The sequence below is a fragment of the Nerophis lumbriciformis genome, linkage group LG35 (genome assembly GCF_033978685.3).
Source record: "Nerophis lumbriciformis linkage group LG35, RoL_Nlum_v2.1, whole genome shotgun sequence".
Classification (NCBI taxonomy): domain Eukaryota; kingdom Metazoa; phylum Chordata; class Actinopteri; order Syngnathiformes; family Syngnathidae; genus Nerophis; species Nerophis lumbriciformis.
In genome coordinates, this window is record NC_084582.2 from 13,601,883 (window position 1) to 13,617,500 (window position 15,618).

At 40.7% G+C, this 15,618-nt stretch overlaps 1 protein-coding gene across 4 annotated transcripts in view; it reads left to right on the plus strand.

The window, feature by feature from the left end:
- gria1a (glutamate receptor, ionotropic, AMPA 1a) overlaps nucleotides 1-15,618 on the plus strand; it is a 203,946-nt gene that overhangs the window by 89,342 nt on the left and 98,986 nt on the right. For all 4 annotated transcript variants that reach the window (XM_061927716.2, XM_061927717.2, XM_061927718.2 and 1 more), the window contains exon 5: nucleotides 4,419-4,472. In XM_061927716.2, the coding sequence (XP_061783700.1) occupies nucleotides 4,419-4,472 (54 nt within the window). The remainder of the gene's footprint in view (nucleotides 1-4,418; nucleotides 4,473-15,618) is intronic.

Consider the following 15,618-nt stretch of genomic DNA (forward strand, 5'->3'; position numbering starts at 1 on the left):
GCTAGAATTCACTGAAAGCCAAGTATTTCTTGTATATATATATATATATATATATATATGAAATACTTGACTAGGTGAATTCAAGCTGTAAATATACTCCTCCCCTCTTAACCACGCCCCCAACCCCCCCTCCCCACCTCCCAAAATCGGCGGTCTCAAGGTTGGCAAGTATGGGCATATATAGCAACACTTGATCACTCTTTGTAATTTGACAGACATGCAACGGTACCCACCAAAAAGGGATACGGGGAAAACAAGCAAAAATGCTTATGCATGTCCCGCCCCTAATTTACAATCAATTTATAGGCTGATTATATATGTTGGTTATATAGTCCAAGTTTCAACAGCAGATTAAGATGGATACATGACAATTTCAAAACAAAGTACCGTATTTTTCGGAGTATAAGTCGCTCCGGAGTATAAGTCGCACCGGCCAAAAATGCATGATAAAGAAGGAAAAAATATATATAAATTGCACTGGAGTATAAGTCGCATTTTTGGGGGAAATTTATTTGATAAAACCCAAAACCAAGAATAGGCATTTGAAAGGCAATTTAAAATAAATAAAGAATAGTGAACAACAGGCTGAATAAGTTTACGTTACATGAGGCATAAATAACCAACTGAGAACGTGCCTGGTATGTTAACGTAACATATTATGGTAAGAGTCATTCAAATAACTATAACATATAGAACATGCTATACGTTTACCAAACAATCTGTCACTCCTAATCGCTAAATCCCATGAAATCTTATACGTCTAGTCTCTTGCGTGAATGAGCTAAATAATATTATTTGATATTTTATGGTAATGTGTTAATAATTTCACACATAAGTCGCTCTTGAGTATAAGTCGCACCCTCGGCCAAACTATGAAAAAAACTGCGACTTATAGTCCGAAAAATACGGTATAACATATTATAATGGATGATAATGACAAGTTTTTTTTTGTTTTTTTTGTCAATAGCATTGAGCGAGAATTGAATGGGATTGTGCTGAAAATCTTCATTTCCCCTCGGGTATTATTAAAGTATTCCTGATTCTGAATATACCCTTACATTGAATGACTTTACAGACAATTTGGACGACAAAGCTTGTTGTCGTTTTCTGCGACAATTTGTGAGCATTTTGTGTGCATGTTTTACGTGCAACTCAAATGATACAAATGCATGCAGGATACACCCACACACACACACACACACATACAGTGGAGACTTGTGTACCTCTGTGTGAATGTTATTGATGGTCTGTTGTCTACAGTTAAGGTTATTGCATCAGTTCAAGAGCCCAGCCTGAGAAGTTTTCCATTCAGACAGCCACCATCAATCACCCACATCTTCTCTTCGCCTCCATAGTGCCCTGCCTGTGAACCCCGATGATACCCTAGACCCGCATGCAGCTACAGTACACACACACATGCTTACCCAACATACACGCACACTCGCCAGCCTCTTTCGCCCTTTAAACTCCCATGTTCATCTCATTCATCTCTTACAGTACACAGATTCTCTTACGATAATGTCACTGACAGCATCCCAAGGGTGACTTTTCAGAGAAGCTAAATGTTAACATGGTCCCCTGCGAGAACATTCGTGGTGACAGAAAGAGTTACTAGAATATTCCAAATGTGAAAACGGACCCTCTCTTTTAAGGCTAAACTCTGAATGACACTTGGAATCTGCATGTATGGGCGCTTGTATCCAAAACAGTTGTATTTGGTGGTGTGTGCGGTGCTGTAGTCTGTTTGCATGAGTGTGTCTTGCTTTTCCTTGCTTGAGGCTTGACCGCGGGGCATGTCTTGTGCCGGTGTCATCATTAATAACAAATGCCACCTTCTGCCGTGACCTGCGGCAGTATCACACACACACACACACACACACACATCCGCACATAAAACACAATAAAAATAGCTTATCCCCTTAGGGGGAAATGCTGAGAGTGCGAGAGGAGTGACAAGGTGTGAGTTTCTGCACACTGGCTGAACATAGGCACATGAATGAGGTGCGTACCTACTGTAAGACCTAATAATTGGAGGGTGCGTGACTTTAAACTATAGGTCTTGTTGTGTTTTGCGCAATTTTTTACAGAATGTTGCTCTGACACACTTGACACTCAGTTGTTGCACAGTAAAACAGGGTCTTTATTCAGGCAAGAGAGTTGCCTTGAGGGCCAGCAGATTGTACGACCCATTTAAATGTCATTCAAAGTGGTGCCAAAAATACATTTTTCACCCATGAGTAAATTGATGCTGGCACCATACAACACACCTCTGACTGTGTTACTCCATCAGGCCTGACCCTTGCTGGTGGGCTGACAGGGGGCATCAAAGGCAGAGGCAGAGGAGTTATTACATGTTGCCAGGACAATAGGCAAAAATACAATGCACTTTTAAAAATATGTACATACAGACCATAATGAAGTTTCATTGAATGTAGAAATTAAGGCTGCAGCTATCAATTTATTTTAGTAATCGAATAATCAAACGATTAGTTTGTTCGATTATTCGAGTGATCGGATAAAAAACACTTTGTAGCCTCAATGTGTGTTTTAGGGAAAACAGTAAACATCCACTTTAAAAAAAAAAAAATAGATTGCCCATCATCAACATCAAAATTGCACTTTTAACCTGTGCATTATTAACAACTTAAACTATTCACTGTTTGCCGCCACACAGTTCAGAGCACCCACACACCACCGCTCTCATGTGTGCTCTATTGCAACGGCCGTGCGAAAACAGTACGTCCGCATATTTAAAGATCTGAATACTCAGCGCTGATTGAATTTGATCATCTCATAGGGATGGAAGTTACCGTGTAAATATATATATATATATATATATATATATATATATATATATATATATATATATATATATATATATATATATATATATATATATATATATATATATATAAGAGAAATACTTGAATTTCAGTGTTTATTTATTTACACATATACACACACATAACACTCATCTACTCATTGTTGAGTTAAGGGTTGAATTGTCCATCCTTGTTCTATTCTCTGTCACTATTTTTCTAACCATGCTGAACACCCTCTCTGATGATGCATTTTGCTTTGTCTCCTTGTTGTGTGCGCAATTGTGCACTGCACTCTCTAAAAGCCCTAGATGTTATTGTCACATATGCATGTACAGTAGATGGCAGTATTGTCCTGTTTAAGAGTGTCAAAACATTGCTGTTTACGGCAGACGAACTGCTTTACGGTAAACAAAAACGTGACTGCTGTAGTTGTGTTTTGTTGCCGCGCTGGGAGGACGTTAATGAAACTGCCTAACAATAAACCCACATAAGAAACCAAGAACTCGCCCTCGATCATTCTACACTTATAACGTGATTGGGCAGGCACGCTGTTTATATTGTGGGAAAGCGGACGTGAAAACAGGCTGTCGACACGTCACTCAGGACTGCATGGAGCTGGAGGAGGCGTGGCATCCAGCTCCGCCTGAATTTCGGGAGATTTTCGGGAGAAAATTTGTCCCGGGAGGTTTTCGGTAGAGGCGCTGAATTTCGGAAGTCTCCCGGAAAATCCGGGAGGGTTGGCAAGCATGGTGTAATATGAAAACTATTTGTTAAAAACAAAACATTATGGCTGTGAGCGAAAAAAACATCTGTAAATTTATAAGCCACATTGTCCAAACCATAGGAAAAAAATAGCGGCTTACTGCTCGGAAAATACGGTACTACTTCTACTGGGTAGAACAGAGAGCCTGTTGATTGAATTGAGCACTGCTGCCACCTCGCTGCAGACTTGTTCATCGTTCTAACATGAATACTGGAGTGCAGACACACATAATGAAAATCTCCTCTGTTGCTTGAGACCCTCCTGACATCGCACTGCAAACCCCCAAAGGGGTCCTGACCCACTATTTAAGAAATATTGCTTCAGATCATAAATCAAATGAGAGCAATAAACCATTATCCACAGAATAGAACATATAAATGTTTAATTGTAACTTGTATGAGAGATGAAAAAAGAGAGGGTATAAGTGGTTTCTCATTGATTTAGTTGTTCTTTGTTTTAAAAGGAATGTAAAGAGAAAGTGGCAATTCTTAGTGTGTTTGTTGATAGTGTGTTGCTGTTTTCTCCTGACAAAATTAAAAATATTAATAATAATTATTATGTTTAAAACTCCAACCCACTTACAACACACTGAGGTGATTCTGGAGCAATATAAAACCTGTGTTGATGTATTTTTTAAAGTAGAAAGTCGACCTCTCGTCATTTAGGCTCCTTGCTCTAATTTCTATTGACCTACTTTCTCTGCTGTCGAGAACACTTTTCAAGGTAGAGTACACTGCTTTGACAGCGTCTCACTCACGCATACACACTCGGAGAAACACAAACACAGTTGTGTCCGGGTCATTTTATTGTCTATTCTTTTTTTTCTTCTGCAGATTGTGGAGCAAGGCAAGAATGCAAAGAGTTACCACTACATCTTGGCTAACCTGGTAAGCATCTTTCTCTTCACTCTACGAAAAACCTTTCACACCCTGTGGTACGGTTCTGTTCAGATCACCTGCTTAGAATAACATAGTTGTGTTTCCACCACGAGGAGATTAATAAATTATTGGTGCAAATTTAATGAAGAAGAGAAATGGTAAACAAAGAACAGGAATGGGGGGGACTAAAAAGCCATTATAGACTTAGACTTCCTTTTTATTGTCATTCAAATTTGAACTTTACAGCACAGATAAGAACAACATTTCGTTACATAAGCTCATGGTAGTGCAGGATAAAAAAGCAATAAGGTGCATATATAAATAAATAAATATAAATAAATATGTATATAAAATAAATAAATATATATATCCATCCATCCATCCATTTCCTACCGCTTATTCCCTTCGGGGTCGCGGGGGGCGCTGGAGCCTATCTCAGCTACAATCGGGCGGAAGGCGGGGTGCACCCTGGACAAGTCGCCACCTCATCGCAGAATAAATATATATACATATATATATAAATAAATAAATAGATTACTGTACAGATAAATATATTGCACTTTTTCACATGCGTCCACGTTTATGGATGTATGTTATATTGTCTTTTTTATTCCAGCGAGTTAATCCATTTTGGGGGGAGTTGAGGGGATAATTTAATTATGATGCGTTCAAGAGTCTTACGGCCGGAGGGAAGAAGCTGTTACAGAACCTGGAGGTTCTGCTTCGGATGCTGCGGAACCTCTTTCTAGAGTCCAGCAGTGAAAACAGTCCTAGGTGGGGGTGGGAGGAGTCTTTGCAGATTTTCTGAGCCCTGGTCAGGCAGCGGCTTTTTGCGATCTCCTGGATAGGAGGAAGAGGAGTCCTGATGATCTTTTCCGCCGTCCTCTCCTCTCTCTTGAGAGACTTCCAGTCTGAGGCATTGCAGGCTCCAGTCCAGACAGAGATGCTGTTGGTCAGCAGGCTCTCTATAGTGCCTCTGTAGAATGTGGTGAGAATGGGGGGAGGGAGCTGTGCTCTTTTCATCCGACGCAAAAAGTGCATGCGCTGCTGAGCTCTTTTTACATCGTGTTGATTCTTCTTGCAAGGTCTTTTATTCCAAGTTGACAAGCCTCTGTTTTTTAAAATGTGCTTTTTTTGTGTGATATTTTCTTTGCATGGAAGTGATTTACCACACTACAGTGGTTTGTACAGTACCATTGCATTGACAAGAGCCGTGGCATTGGTTATTTTAGCGAGCCGTACGATTATAGACAAAAAACGTCAACTGAACAAAACAACAACATTTTCCTCTGAACTATGGCTCTCGGGGATTGTCAACCCTTGGAGTCAAAGACACATTCCAAACGATTTAGCTGGTGCAAGCCACTATGTGACACTGGTCGTGTCGTCTATATACTGTAAAACGAGAGCCCTTAGCTGAATTTGACTCCTGCCATTATCTACATGCAAATGCTATGCAGAGTTGCAGACACCCCCACCCCCAACCACACCCCACCAACCCGTTACTCCACACCCCCTGTGGCATTGTTCACACTGGCCCAAAAGAGAAGGAAATTGACATGAACGGCTGCTGTAGTAATAATAGCTTTTATATGGATGCAGCCGGCTTGAACACGTGTTCACTACTGTTGTTTTATTGGCCCAATTGGAAGATTGCCTTTTAGAAGATAAAAAATGGACACTTTCAACAGCAGGCATGGGGGGTAGGAGAGCATTTTTTTAAATTATGGCCAAAAACAGTTTACACAACTTCTTTTTGTTGTTGTTGTGTATATACACTTTGGGGAATGAGATGGTCCACTCCCTTGGGCATTGCACGTGTCACCACTATTTGTGTGTGTAGGAAATGGAACCTTAGGCTACACAACAATGGAATAAATAGTTGAATATTTGTTGAATGTCAAATGTCATTAAATGTTATCAAATACTAAGGGGCCTGATCTACTAAAGCAAGGGTCGGCAACCCAAAATGTTAAAAGAGCCATATTGGACCAAAAATACAAAAAAAACATGTCTGGAGCCCCCAACAAACAAAAGCCTACTATCAAAATGACTATGTGTGTCACAGGCTGAAGCAAATCTTCGTTGACAGAAATGTTGACAGTAATCTACACATTGTTACAACATTGGAAAATATTAGTAAAACAGAGGCTTCTCAGAAGGTGAGATAACTCCTGGCATAGAATGGCCAAAGGTATAAACGTGTGTGTCCAAGTTAAAGGAAACGGCAGGCTGTCTTCTTCTAATGGATTTATTACAATCTTTGCAAGTTGGGTAACGTTTGCTGCGTTCTGGAACAACATGGCACACAAACAACTATCAGAGATGCAGCCAATGTTACATACACATAATGTGTCACGAGACGTGCAAATATAAATTAAATACACAGAGGACATAAGTAAAGGAAATTAAATTAACTCAAATTTGCCTACAAACGTGGCGTAATGATGCAAAATGTACATACAGCTAGTCTAGATAGCACGTTAGCATCGGTTAGCTTGCAATCATGCATTGACCAAATATGCCTGATTACCACTCCACACAAGTCAATAACATCAACAAAGCTCACTTTTGTGCATTCATGCACAGTATAAAATGTTTGGTGGACAAAATGGGACAAAGAAGGAGTGGCATAAAACACGTCTTTCTGTGGCAGTGTCTTAGAAAGTTGTACTTGTAATCAAATCAAATCAAAGACCACTGAAATTAGTATCGGTAAAGCATGTTTAATATAAACAGTGAGATTTCTAACTGTTAGGAAGGTTTGTGTCATGTTTGTCCTTCTAAAGAAACCATATTAAAACAAAAATGTGTATGCATTTTTTTTTTTTTAAACCTCCAGGGAGCCACTAGGTAGGAGCTAAAGAGTTTTTGCGTGTTTTTTTTTTTTGCCATGGAGACACTCATTTCCCTCCATATTTATGACATCCTATTCTCCAACCTCTGGCGTTCTGTCATGTTGTTGACATGCCGCACACAAATATAATAGACAACAGAATATACTTTTAGCACGCTGCGGTGTTGTAATGGTGCGTCCGGAATGAATAATGTGCAAGAAAATGCGTATTGCCAGAAGCACCATTAGAAAACACACCAGCAGACACTGATAACCCCCGTACTAAAGGTTTGCGTTGTATTAAAACAGTTGCAAACTTTATAGTTCACATAAAGCTGATCTACTAAGCTTGTGCGAGGGGATTGTGTCTTTTAAATAAGCGAAATAGAGAATGCAATCCATTCAGCACGTCTGCCTTCATGAATATGCAGAATACAGTATATGATAATTATTAGAACACACAACATTCTGGGAGAAGGAGGTGCAACTATATTTACTTGGCGATCGTAATGTGATTTATCAAGACTGAAACTTTTGTTGTGGCCACTGTTATTTATCACATTTGGAATTTTAGTGCAAACTGTATGCACAACTCGCTTTGAGAAAACAGGCGATTCCATCTGCAAAGACAGACGACTGAGAGAGAATATTCATATATTAATATAAACATATCGTTTATTTAGAAAAATGACATTTTATGCATTCATAGCTGTTTGATGACTTAAGGGGCGAGATAAAACAAATCCAATGGATTTGTTTCGGTGTCTGCTGGTGAGTGTTTTTCTAATGGTGCTTCTGGCAATACGCATTTTCTTGCACATTAATCATTCCGGAAGCACCATTACAACACCGCAGCGCCTCCCAGCACCTTCACCGTGCTAAAAGTATATTCTGTTGTCTATTATATTTGTGTGCGGCATGTCAACAACATGACAGAACGCCAGAGGTTGGAGAATATGATGCCATAAACGTGGAGGGAAATGAGTATCTCCATGGCAAAAAAGAAAACCACGCAAAAACCTCATATAAATAGGGCTGCCTGCTCCACTTTTGCACTCATTATCAATTGTATATACTTAGTAGATCACCCGTAACACACCCACACAATGTTATAGTTTCACATGCTATTTAGGAAGTGAAGTGAAGTGAAGTGAATTATATAAGCTGATTGGCAACACTAAAATTCGGCCCTAGTGTGTGAATGTTGTCTGTCTATCTGTGTTGGCCCTGTGATGAGGTGGCGACTTGTCCAGGGTGTACCCCGACTTCCGCCCGACTGTAGCTGAGATAGGCTCCAGCGCCCCCCGTGACCCCGAAGGGACAAGCAGTAGAAAATGGATGGATGGATAGCGCTTTTCTCTAGTGACTCAAAGCGCTTTACATAGTGAAACCCAATATCTAAGTTACATTTAAACCAGTGTGGGTGGCACTGGGAGCAGGTGGGTAAAGTGTCTTGCCCAAGGACACAACAGCAGTGACTAGGATGGCGGAAGCGGGGATCGAACCTGCAACCCTCAAGTTGCTGGCAACCGAGCTATACCGCCCAAGCTATACCACATAAGTGTTACGTGGATCTAAGTAGTCTAATATAGTGAGTTATTTACAGTAGCATTGTATTTTGACACTGGACCAGATGCGTGTTCTAATGGTAATATTACAAATCTCCACCAACACAAGTCTTGCAGTTCCATTTTCAAATGTCTCAATTAAACTCAAAGGTTCGTCAAATTTATAACGCAAGATAATCTTTTTTTTTTTTTGTCTGGCCACATCTCACTTGTTTCTAAGCAGAATTTATAGGCGTCATTCATATGGCAGCAGGGCCACTTGACTGTTGGAATGACCCTTTGATAATCGTTTAATGCAGAGGTTCTTAACCTTGTTGGAGGTACCGAACCCCATCAGTTTCATATGCGCATTCACCGAACCCTTCTTTAGTGAAAAAAAAAAAAAAGGTTTTCAAATTCAAGACAAAGTTATATGTTTTTGGTAACACTTTAGTATGGGTAACATATTCTAAGTAACAAAGACTTAATTTAGAGTTATTTGGACACTAGGGGAACATATTCTAAGTAATAAAGACTTAATTTATAGTTATTTGGTTAGGGCTAGGGCAGGGGTCGGCAACCCAAAATGTTGAAAGAGCCATATTGGACCAAAAATACAAAAACACATTTGTCTAGAGCCGCAAAAAATTAAAAGCCATATTACATACAGATAGTGTGTCATGAGATATACATTGAATTAAGAGGACTTAAAGGAAACTAATTGACCTCAAATGTAGCTACAAATGAGGCATAATGATGCAATATGTACATATCGCTTGCCTAAATAGCATGTTAGCATCGATTAGCTTGCAGTCATGCAGTGACCAAATAATCCAATCCAATCCAATCCACTTTATTTATATAGCACATTTAAACAACAAAATGTTTCCAAAGTGCTGCACAACAATATTAAACACAATTAAAAACAATATAAAATAAATATGATTAATAACAATTTAAAAGGGTAAAACCAATTAAAACAGTAAATAGAAATCAAAATTTTTTAAAAACACAGAGGACAACAGAGGACCACACAACTCACGTAGTGTTAAAAGCCAGAGAATAAAAGTGGGTCTTAAGACGAGACTTAAAACACTCCACTGTGGGAGCAGTTCGAATATGGAGGGGCAGAGTGTTCCAGAGCTTAGAGCCGACCACAGAGAAGGCCCTGTCTCCCCTGGTTTTAAGTCTCGTCTTGGACAAATATGTCTGATTAGCACTCTACACATGTCAATAACATCGACAAAACTCACCTTTGTGCATTCATGCACAAAGTTAAAAGTTTGGTGGACAAAATGAGACAGAAAAAGGATAAAACACGTCCTAGGAAGTCGGAGAAAGTTATATATGTAAACAAACTAAGGTGAGTTCAAGGACCGCCAAAATTAGTAGGACAAAACGGCGCTCGCCAAATACTCGAATCAGTGAAGCATGTTTAATATAAACAGTGTGATTTATAACAATTAGGGAGGTTTGTGTCATGTTTGTCCTCCTACAGAAAACATACTAAAACAAAAAATGTTTTTTTCCCCCTCATCTTTTTCCATTTTTCATACATTTTTGAAAAAGCTCCAGAGAGCCACTAGGGCGGCGCTAAAGAGCCGGATGCGGTTGCCGACCCCCGGGCTAGGGTTATAATAAAGCCATGCTGAATAAGGCAATAATAAGTACTTAATAATGACTAGTTAAGAGTCAATATGTTACTAATTTGCATGTTAATAAGCAACTAATTAATGGTGAATATGTTCCCCATACTGAAGTGTCACCATGTTTTTTTACTGGTGCACAAAATGAACCGTGCATGAACATCACCTTGTTCAAACAACAAAACCAACACAGTGCATAAACTCACAACAAATTACACACCTGCAAACCAGTCAGCTGTTGCCGTATCCGTAATACGCCGATCGGGAGAAGTTTGTATTTACACGATGAGTCGGGTGTGTTTTGACCTCCGCCGAACCCCTGAGGCCGACTCACCTCGAACCCAGGTTAAGAACCATTGGTTTAATGTCTACATGTATAGCTGACAGGAACAGAAACACGCACTACTGAGGATAGGTCTCCACTATAAAAATGATAGGAAATGTTCATTTGCACACATTAATTACACAATTGAACCACTTTTTTGCATTAAATATGAAATGCATTTTAATAGCAAGGAGGAATAGGTTAGTGCCAGAACTCACACCCAAAAATGACAAGGTTCATTATCGGTCCTTTTTATGTACAACCATTTTTGCAAATTCAGCTTTGATCCTCAATGCAGACTTGCCATTGCTTATTTTGCTTGTTTTGTATTGCTTTTCTCCACTAAACTTAAAAAGTGGCTTAAGGAAAATCAGAAGTGTGAGCACTAGAACTGGATGTAGTGTGGACAAATGGGACCAATTATTTTCAATGTGTTTTTATGTTTGTACTTAATCCTTTTGTATGTGTTTTACACTTTTCTCAACTTTTTTTAAAGCCTAACCAGGGACAAGGGTGGCAAATTAGCCTATGGCTAGAAGTCATATGTACTTTGACATCGGTTACCTGTGAGTAGCAATTTTTAATTGCACTGTCCCTGTCAAATAAATACATAAATAAATAATGAAATAAATAAATAAATAAAATTAACTGCTACGGTGCAGGAAGTTGCAACACACAGGTACATCAGGGAGCTTGCGCTGACAATCTCTTCTCCTAAAACATGAACTAACTTAAATTTTGCAGTTGTCACCATGCCAACCTTCATTAGAGCCAAAAGGATATACTAAAACCACTAGTTCATAAAGCCACACAGTCAGCCAGGTCTATTGCCTTTTAGATGAGGATCAGTCATTTATTCTAAAGTGTGGACTGGGACGTTCAGTAGTAGACATGTGATAGAGGGCCAAAGAAAACTTTTGCATGACATTCAAACACAAAGATCAGAGCATAAAGACAAAATAGAAAGGTTTTCTGACAGAGCATCCACAGAGACACATTCTCATCTCATCAGTCAAAACAGTCTTGCTCTGTCTCCACTTTCCACTCAATTCTGACACTGCCTCTTCCTGACAGGCACAGTGCTTACACTTTGTCCGTCTTGCTAAAACAGCCATCTTCACATAATATTCTGGGAGGAAGTGCAAGTTGGACATATCATTACAGTAAAACCCCTAATGCTCTGACTGAGACTTGCCCTGCTTTTTTTTTTTGTGCACAGAAGCCTGCAGGGTTTTGATGTTTTTAGGCAAAAGCTTGTTAACGCTACTTCTCCAGCCATGATCCCACATTTTCACATTTCTGAACCATTACTTTTGTCCCTGAGAAAAGGCAGCGAGTGTTCGCCACAGACTTGTATCTTCCAGTGCAAAACAGGGTGGTTAAAATGAAGGGCTGGAATTATAGTATTTGTAATTTCTCTCACATACAAATTGTACAATATAAACTAGCTTTGTCACACAAACAACATCTACACATGCATTATGCTCTTCCTTAATTACTTGTTCCAACATTTAAGGAAATGCAACCTATTTTTAACCTTCAATCAGTACAAGGCTTTTTATCCAAATTACCCACAGGCTTTAGAGGCTTGGTTGTGTCGGAGAGTCCAACCCACAATTAGTCCCAGGACACCTCTTTGCCAACACAGGATGGTTTAGCCGATACAGGAGAAAAGATTAAGCATAGTGTACTGTTTTGTTTTTTCTATGTCAGTATAAAATATAGCCATAACACCAGTCGCAAAAGGTCTTTGGAAATACCTTTGATTTAAATATCGTAGTTGCTCAGCTAATTTAAATCCGGAGAGATCAGTAATACAAACACTAACATCAAATACAGGAAAATAAGACTTCCAGTTCACTGTATAACATGTAGTAGTAGTATACAATAAACATCATACATGAGCTGCCACACGCTTATAAACATTATCTCACAGCTACTTATTGTTGAAAAAGCTTCTATATAATGGTGTACATTTTTATAATGCAGATGCTACAATGTATATTTCATAAAGTCACCAAAAGTGCCAATAATTTACAAAGTGCCTAGGCTACAGTGCATATATTACAAAACACCTATATTAAAACCCTACATGAAATGTTCACACCACAATACACTGCTACAACATTTTATAATCTTTAAGAAGGGGAACCGGAGGGTGTGTTCTAACTATCGTGGGATCACACTCCTCAGCCTTCCCGGTAAGGTCTATTCAGGTGTACTGGAGAGGAGGCTACGCCGGATAGTCGAACCTCGGATTCAGGAGGAACAGTGTGGTTTTCGTCCTGGTTGTGGAACTATGGACCAGCTCTATACTCTCGGCAGGGTCCTTGAGGGTGCATGGGAGTTTGCCCAACCAGTCTACATGTGCTTTGTGGACTTGGAGAAGGCATTCGACCTGTACCCCGGGAAGTCCTGTGGGGAGTGCTCAGAGAGTATGGGGTAACGGACTGTCTTATTGTGGTGGTTCGCTCCCTGTATAATCAGTGTCAGAGCTTGGTCCGCATTGCCGGCAGTAAGTTGGACCCGTTTCCAGTGAGGGTTGGACTCCGCCAGGGCTGCCCTTTGTCACCGATTCTGTTCATAACCTTTATGGACAGAATTTCTAGGCGCAGTCAGGGCGTTGAGGGTATCTGGTTTGGTGGCTGCAGGATTAGGTCTCTGCTTTTTGCAGATGATGTGGTCCTGATGGCTTCATCTGGCCAAGATCTTCAGCTCTCACTGGATCGGTTTGCAGCCGCGTGTGAAGCGACTGGGATGGGAATCAGCACCTCCAAATCCGAGTCCATGGTTCTCGCCCGGAAAAGGGTGGAGTGCCATCTCCGGGTTGTGGAGGATATCTTACCCCAAGTGGAGGAGTTCAAGTACCTCGGAGTCTTGTTCACGAGTGAGGGAAGAGTGGATCGTGAGATCGACAGGCGGATCGGTGTGGCGTCTTCAGTAATGCGGACGCTGTATCGATCCGTTGTGGTGAAGAAGGAGCTGAGCCGGAAGGCAAAGCTCTCAATTTACTGGTCGATCTACGTTCCCATCTTCACCTATGGTCATGAGCTTTGGGTCATGACCGAAAGGACAAGATCACGGGTACAAGCGGCCGAAATGAGTTTCCTCCGCCGGGTGGCGGGGCTCTCCCTTAGAGATAGGGTGAGAAGCTCTGTCATCCGGGGGGAGCTCAAAGTAAAGCCGCTGCTCCTCCACATCGAGAGGAGCCAGATGAGGTGGTTCGGGCATCTGGTCAGGATGCCACCCGAACGCCTTCCTCGGGAGGTGTTTCGGGCACGTCCGACCGGTCGGAGGCCACGGGGAAGACCCAGGACACGTTGGGAAGACTTTGTCTCCCGGCTGGCCTGGGAACGCCTCGGGATCCCCCGGGAGGAGCTGGAGGAAGTGGCTGGGGAGAGGGAAGTCTGGGCTTCCCTGCTTAGGCTGCTGCCCCCGCGGCCCGACCTCGGATAAGCGGAAGAAGATGGATGGATGGATGGAACATTTTATAATGTGCCAGTGCAAATGATTTATAAAAGTGCATAGGTTTCAAACGTGTATACTAAAAGTCCTTAGTAAGTCTAGATTAGATGTTTACACTTCAAAGTACAGACAAACAATACAATATGTTATTGTTGATATACTACATATGCTCTGTATTGCAATTCATATCAAAATAGTTGTTAAGTCAATGTTGGCAACACTGATTTTTCAGTAACTCAGACTCTTTGTTTTCTATTGCAAGAAAAGTAGCAATGTTTTTTTTAGAGAAATGTGTGTTTACTGCAACATGACAATGTGTGCAGAGATCCTCGATGGTGCAAGCTAGGTTTTTATTTGTTAAACACAAAAAATGTGGTTCCTACAACCCCCGTTTCCATATGATTTGGGAAATTGTGTTAGATGTAAATATAAACGGAATACAATGATTTTTTCAAATCATTTTCAACCCATATTCAGTTGAATATGCTACAAAGACAACATATTTGATGTTCAAACTGATAAACGTAAGCACGTAAGCAGCTAAGCCCGTGACCTTCGATCCCTCAGGCTGTACTGCATCAACAAGCGACATCAGTGTGTAAAGGATATCACCACATGGGCTCAGGAACACTTCAGAAACCCACTGTCAATAACTACAGTTGGTCGCTACATCTGTAAGTGCAAGTTAAAACTCTCCTATGCAAGGCAAAACACGTTTATCAACAACACCCAGAAACGCCGTCGGCTTCGCTGGGCCTGAGCTCATCTAAGATGGACTGATACAAAGTGGAAAAGTGTCCACATTTCAAATTGTTTTTGGAAACTGTGGACGTCGTGTCCTCCAGACCAAAGAGGAAGAGAACCATCCAGATTGTTATAGGCGCAAAGTTGAAAAGCCAGCATGTGTGATGGTATGGGGGTGTATTAGTGCCCAAGACATGGGTAACTTACACATCTGTGAAGGCGCCATTAATGCTGAAAGGTACATACAGGTTTTGGAGCAACATATGTTGCCATCCAAGCAACGTTACCATGGACGCCCCTGCTTATTTCAGCAAGACAATGCCAAGCTACTTGTTACATCAACGTGGCTTCATAGTAAAAGAGTGTGGGTACTAGACTGGCCTGCCAGTAGTCCAGACCTGTTTCCCATTGAAAATGTGTGACGCATTATGAAGCCTAAAATACCACAACGGAGACCCCCGGACTGTTGAACAACTTAAGCTGTACATCAAGCAAGAATGGGAAATAATTCCACCTGAGAAGCTTAAAAAATGTGTCTCCTCAGTTCTCAAACGTTTACTGAGTGTTGTTAAAAGGAAAGGCCATGTAACAC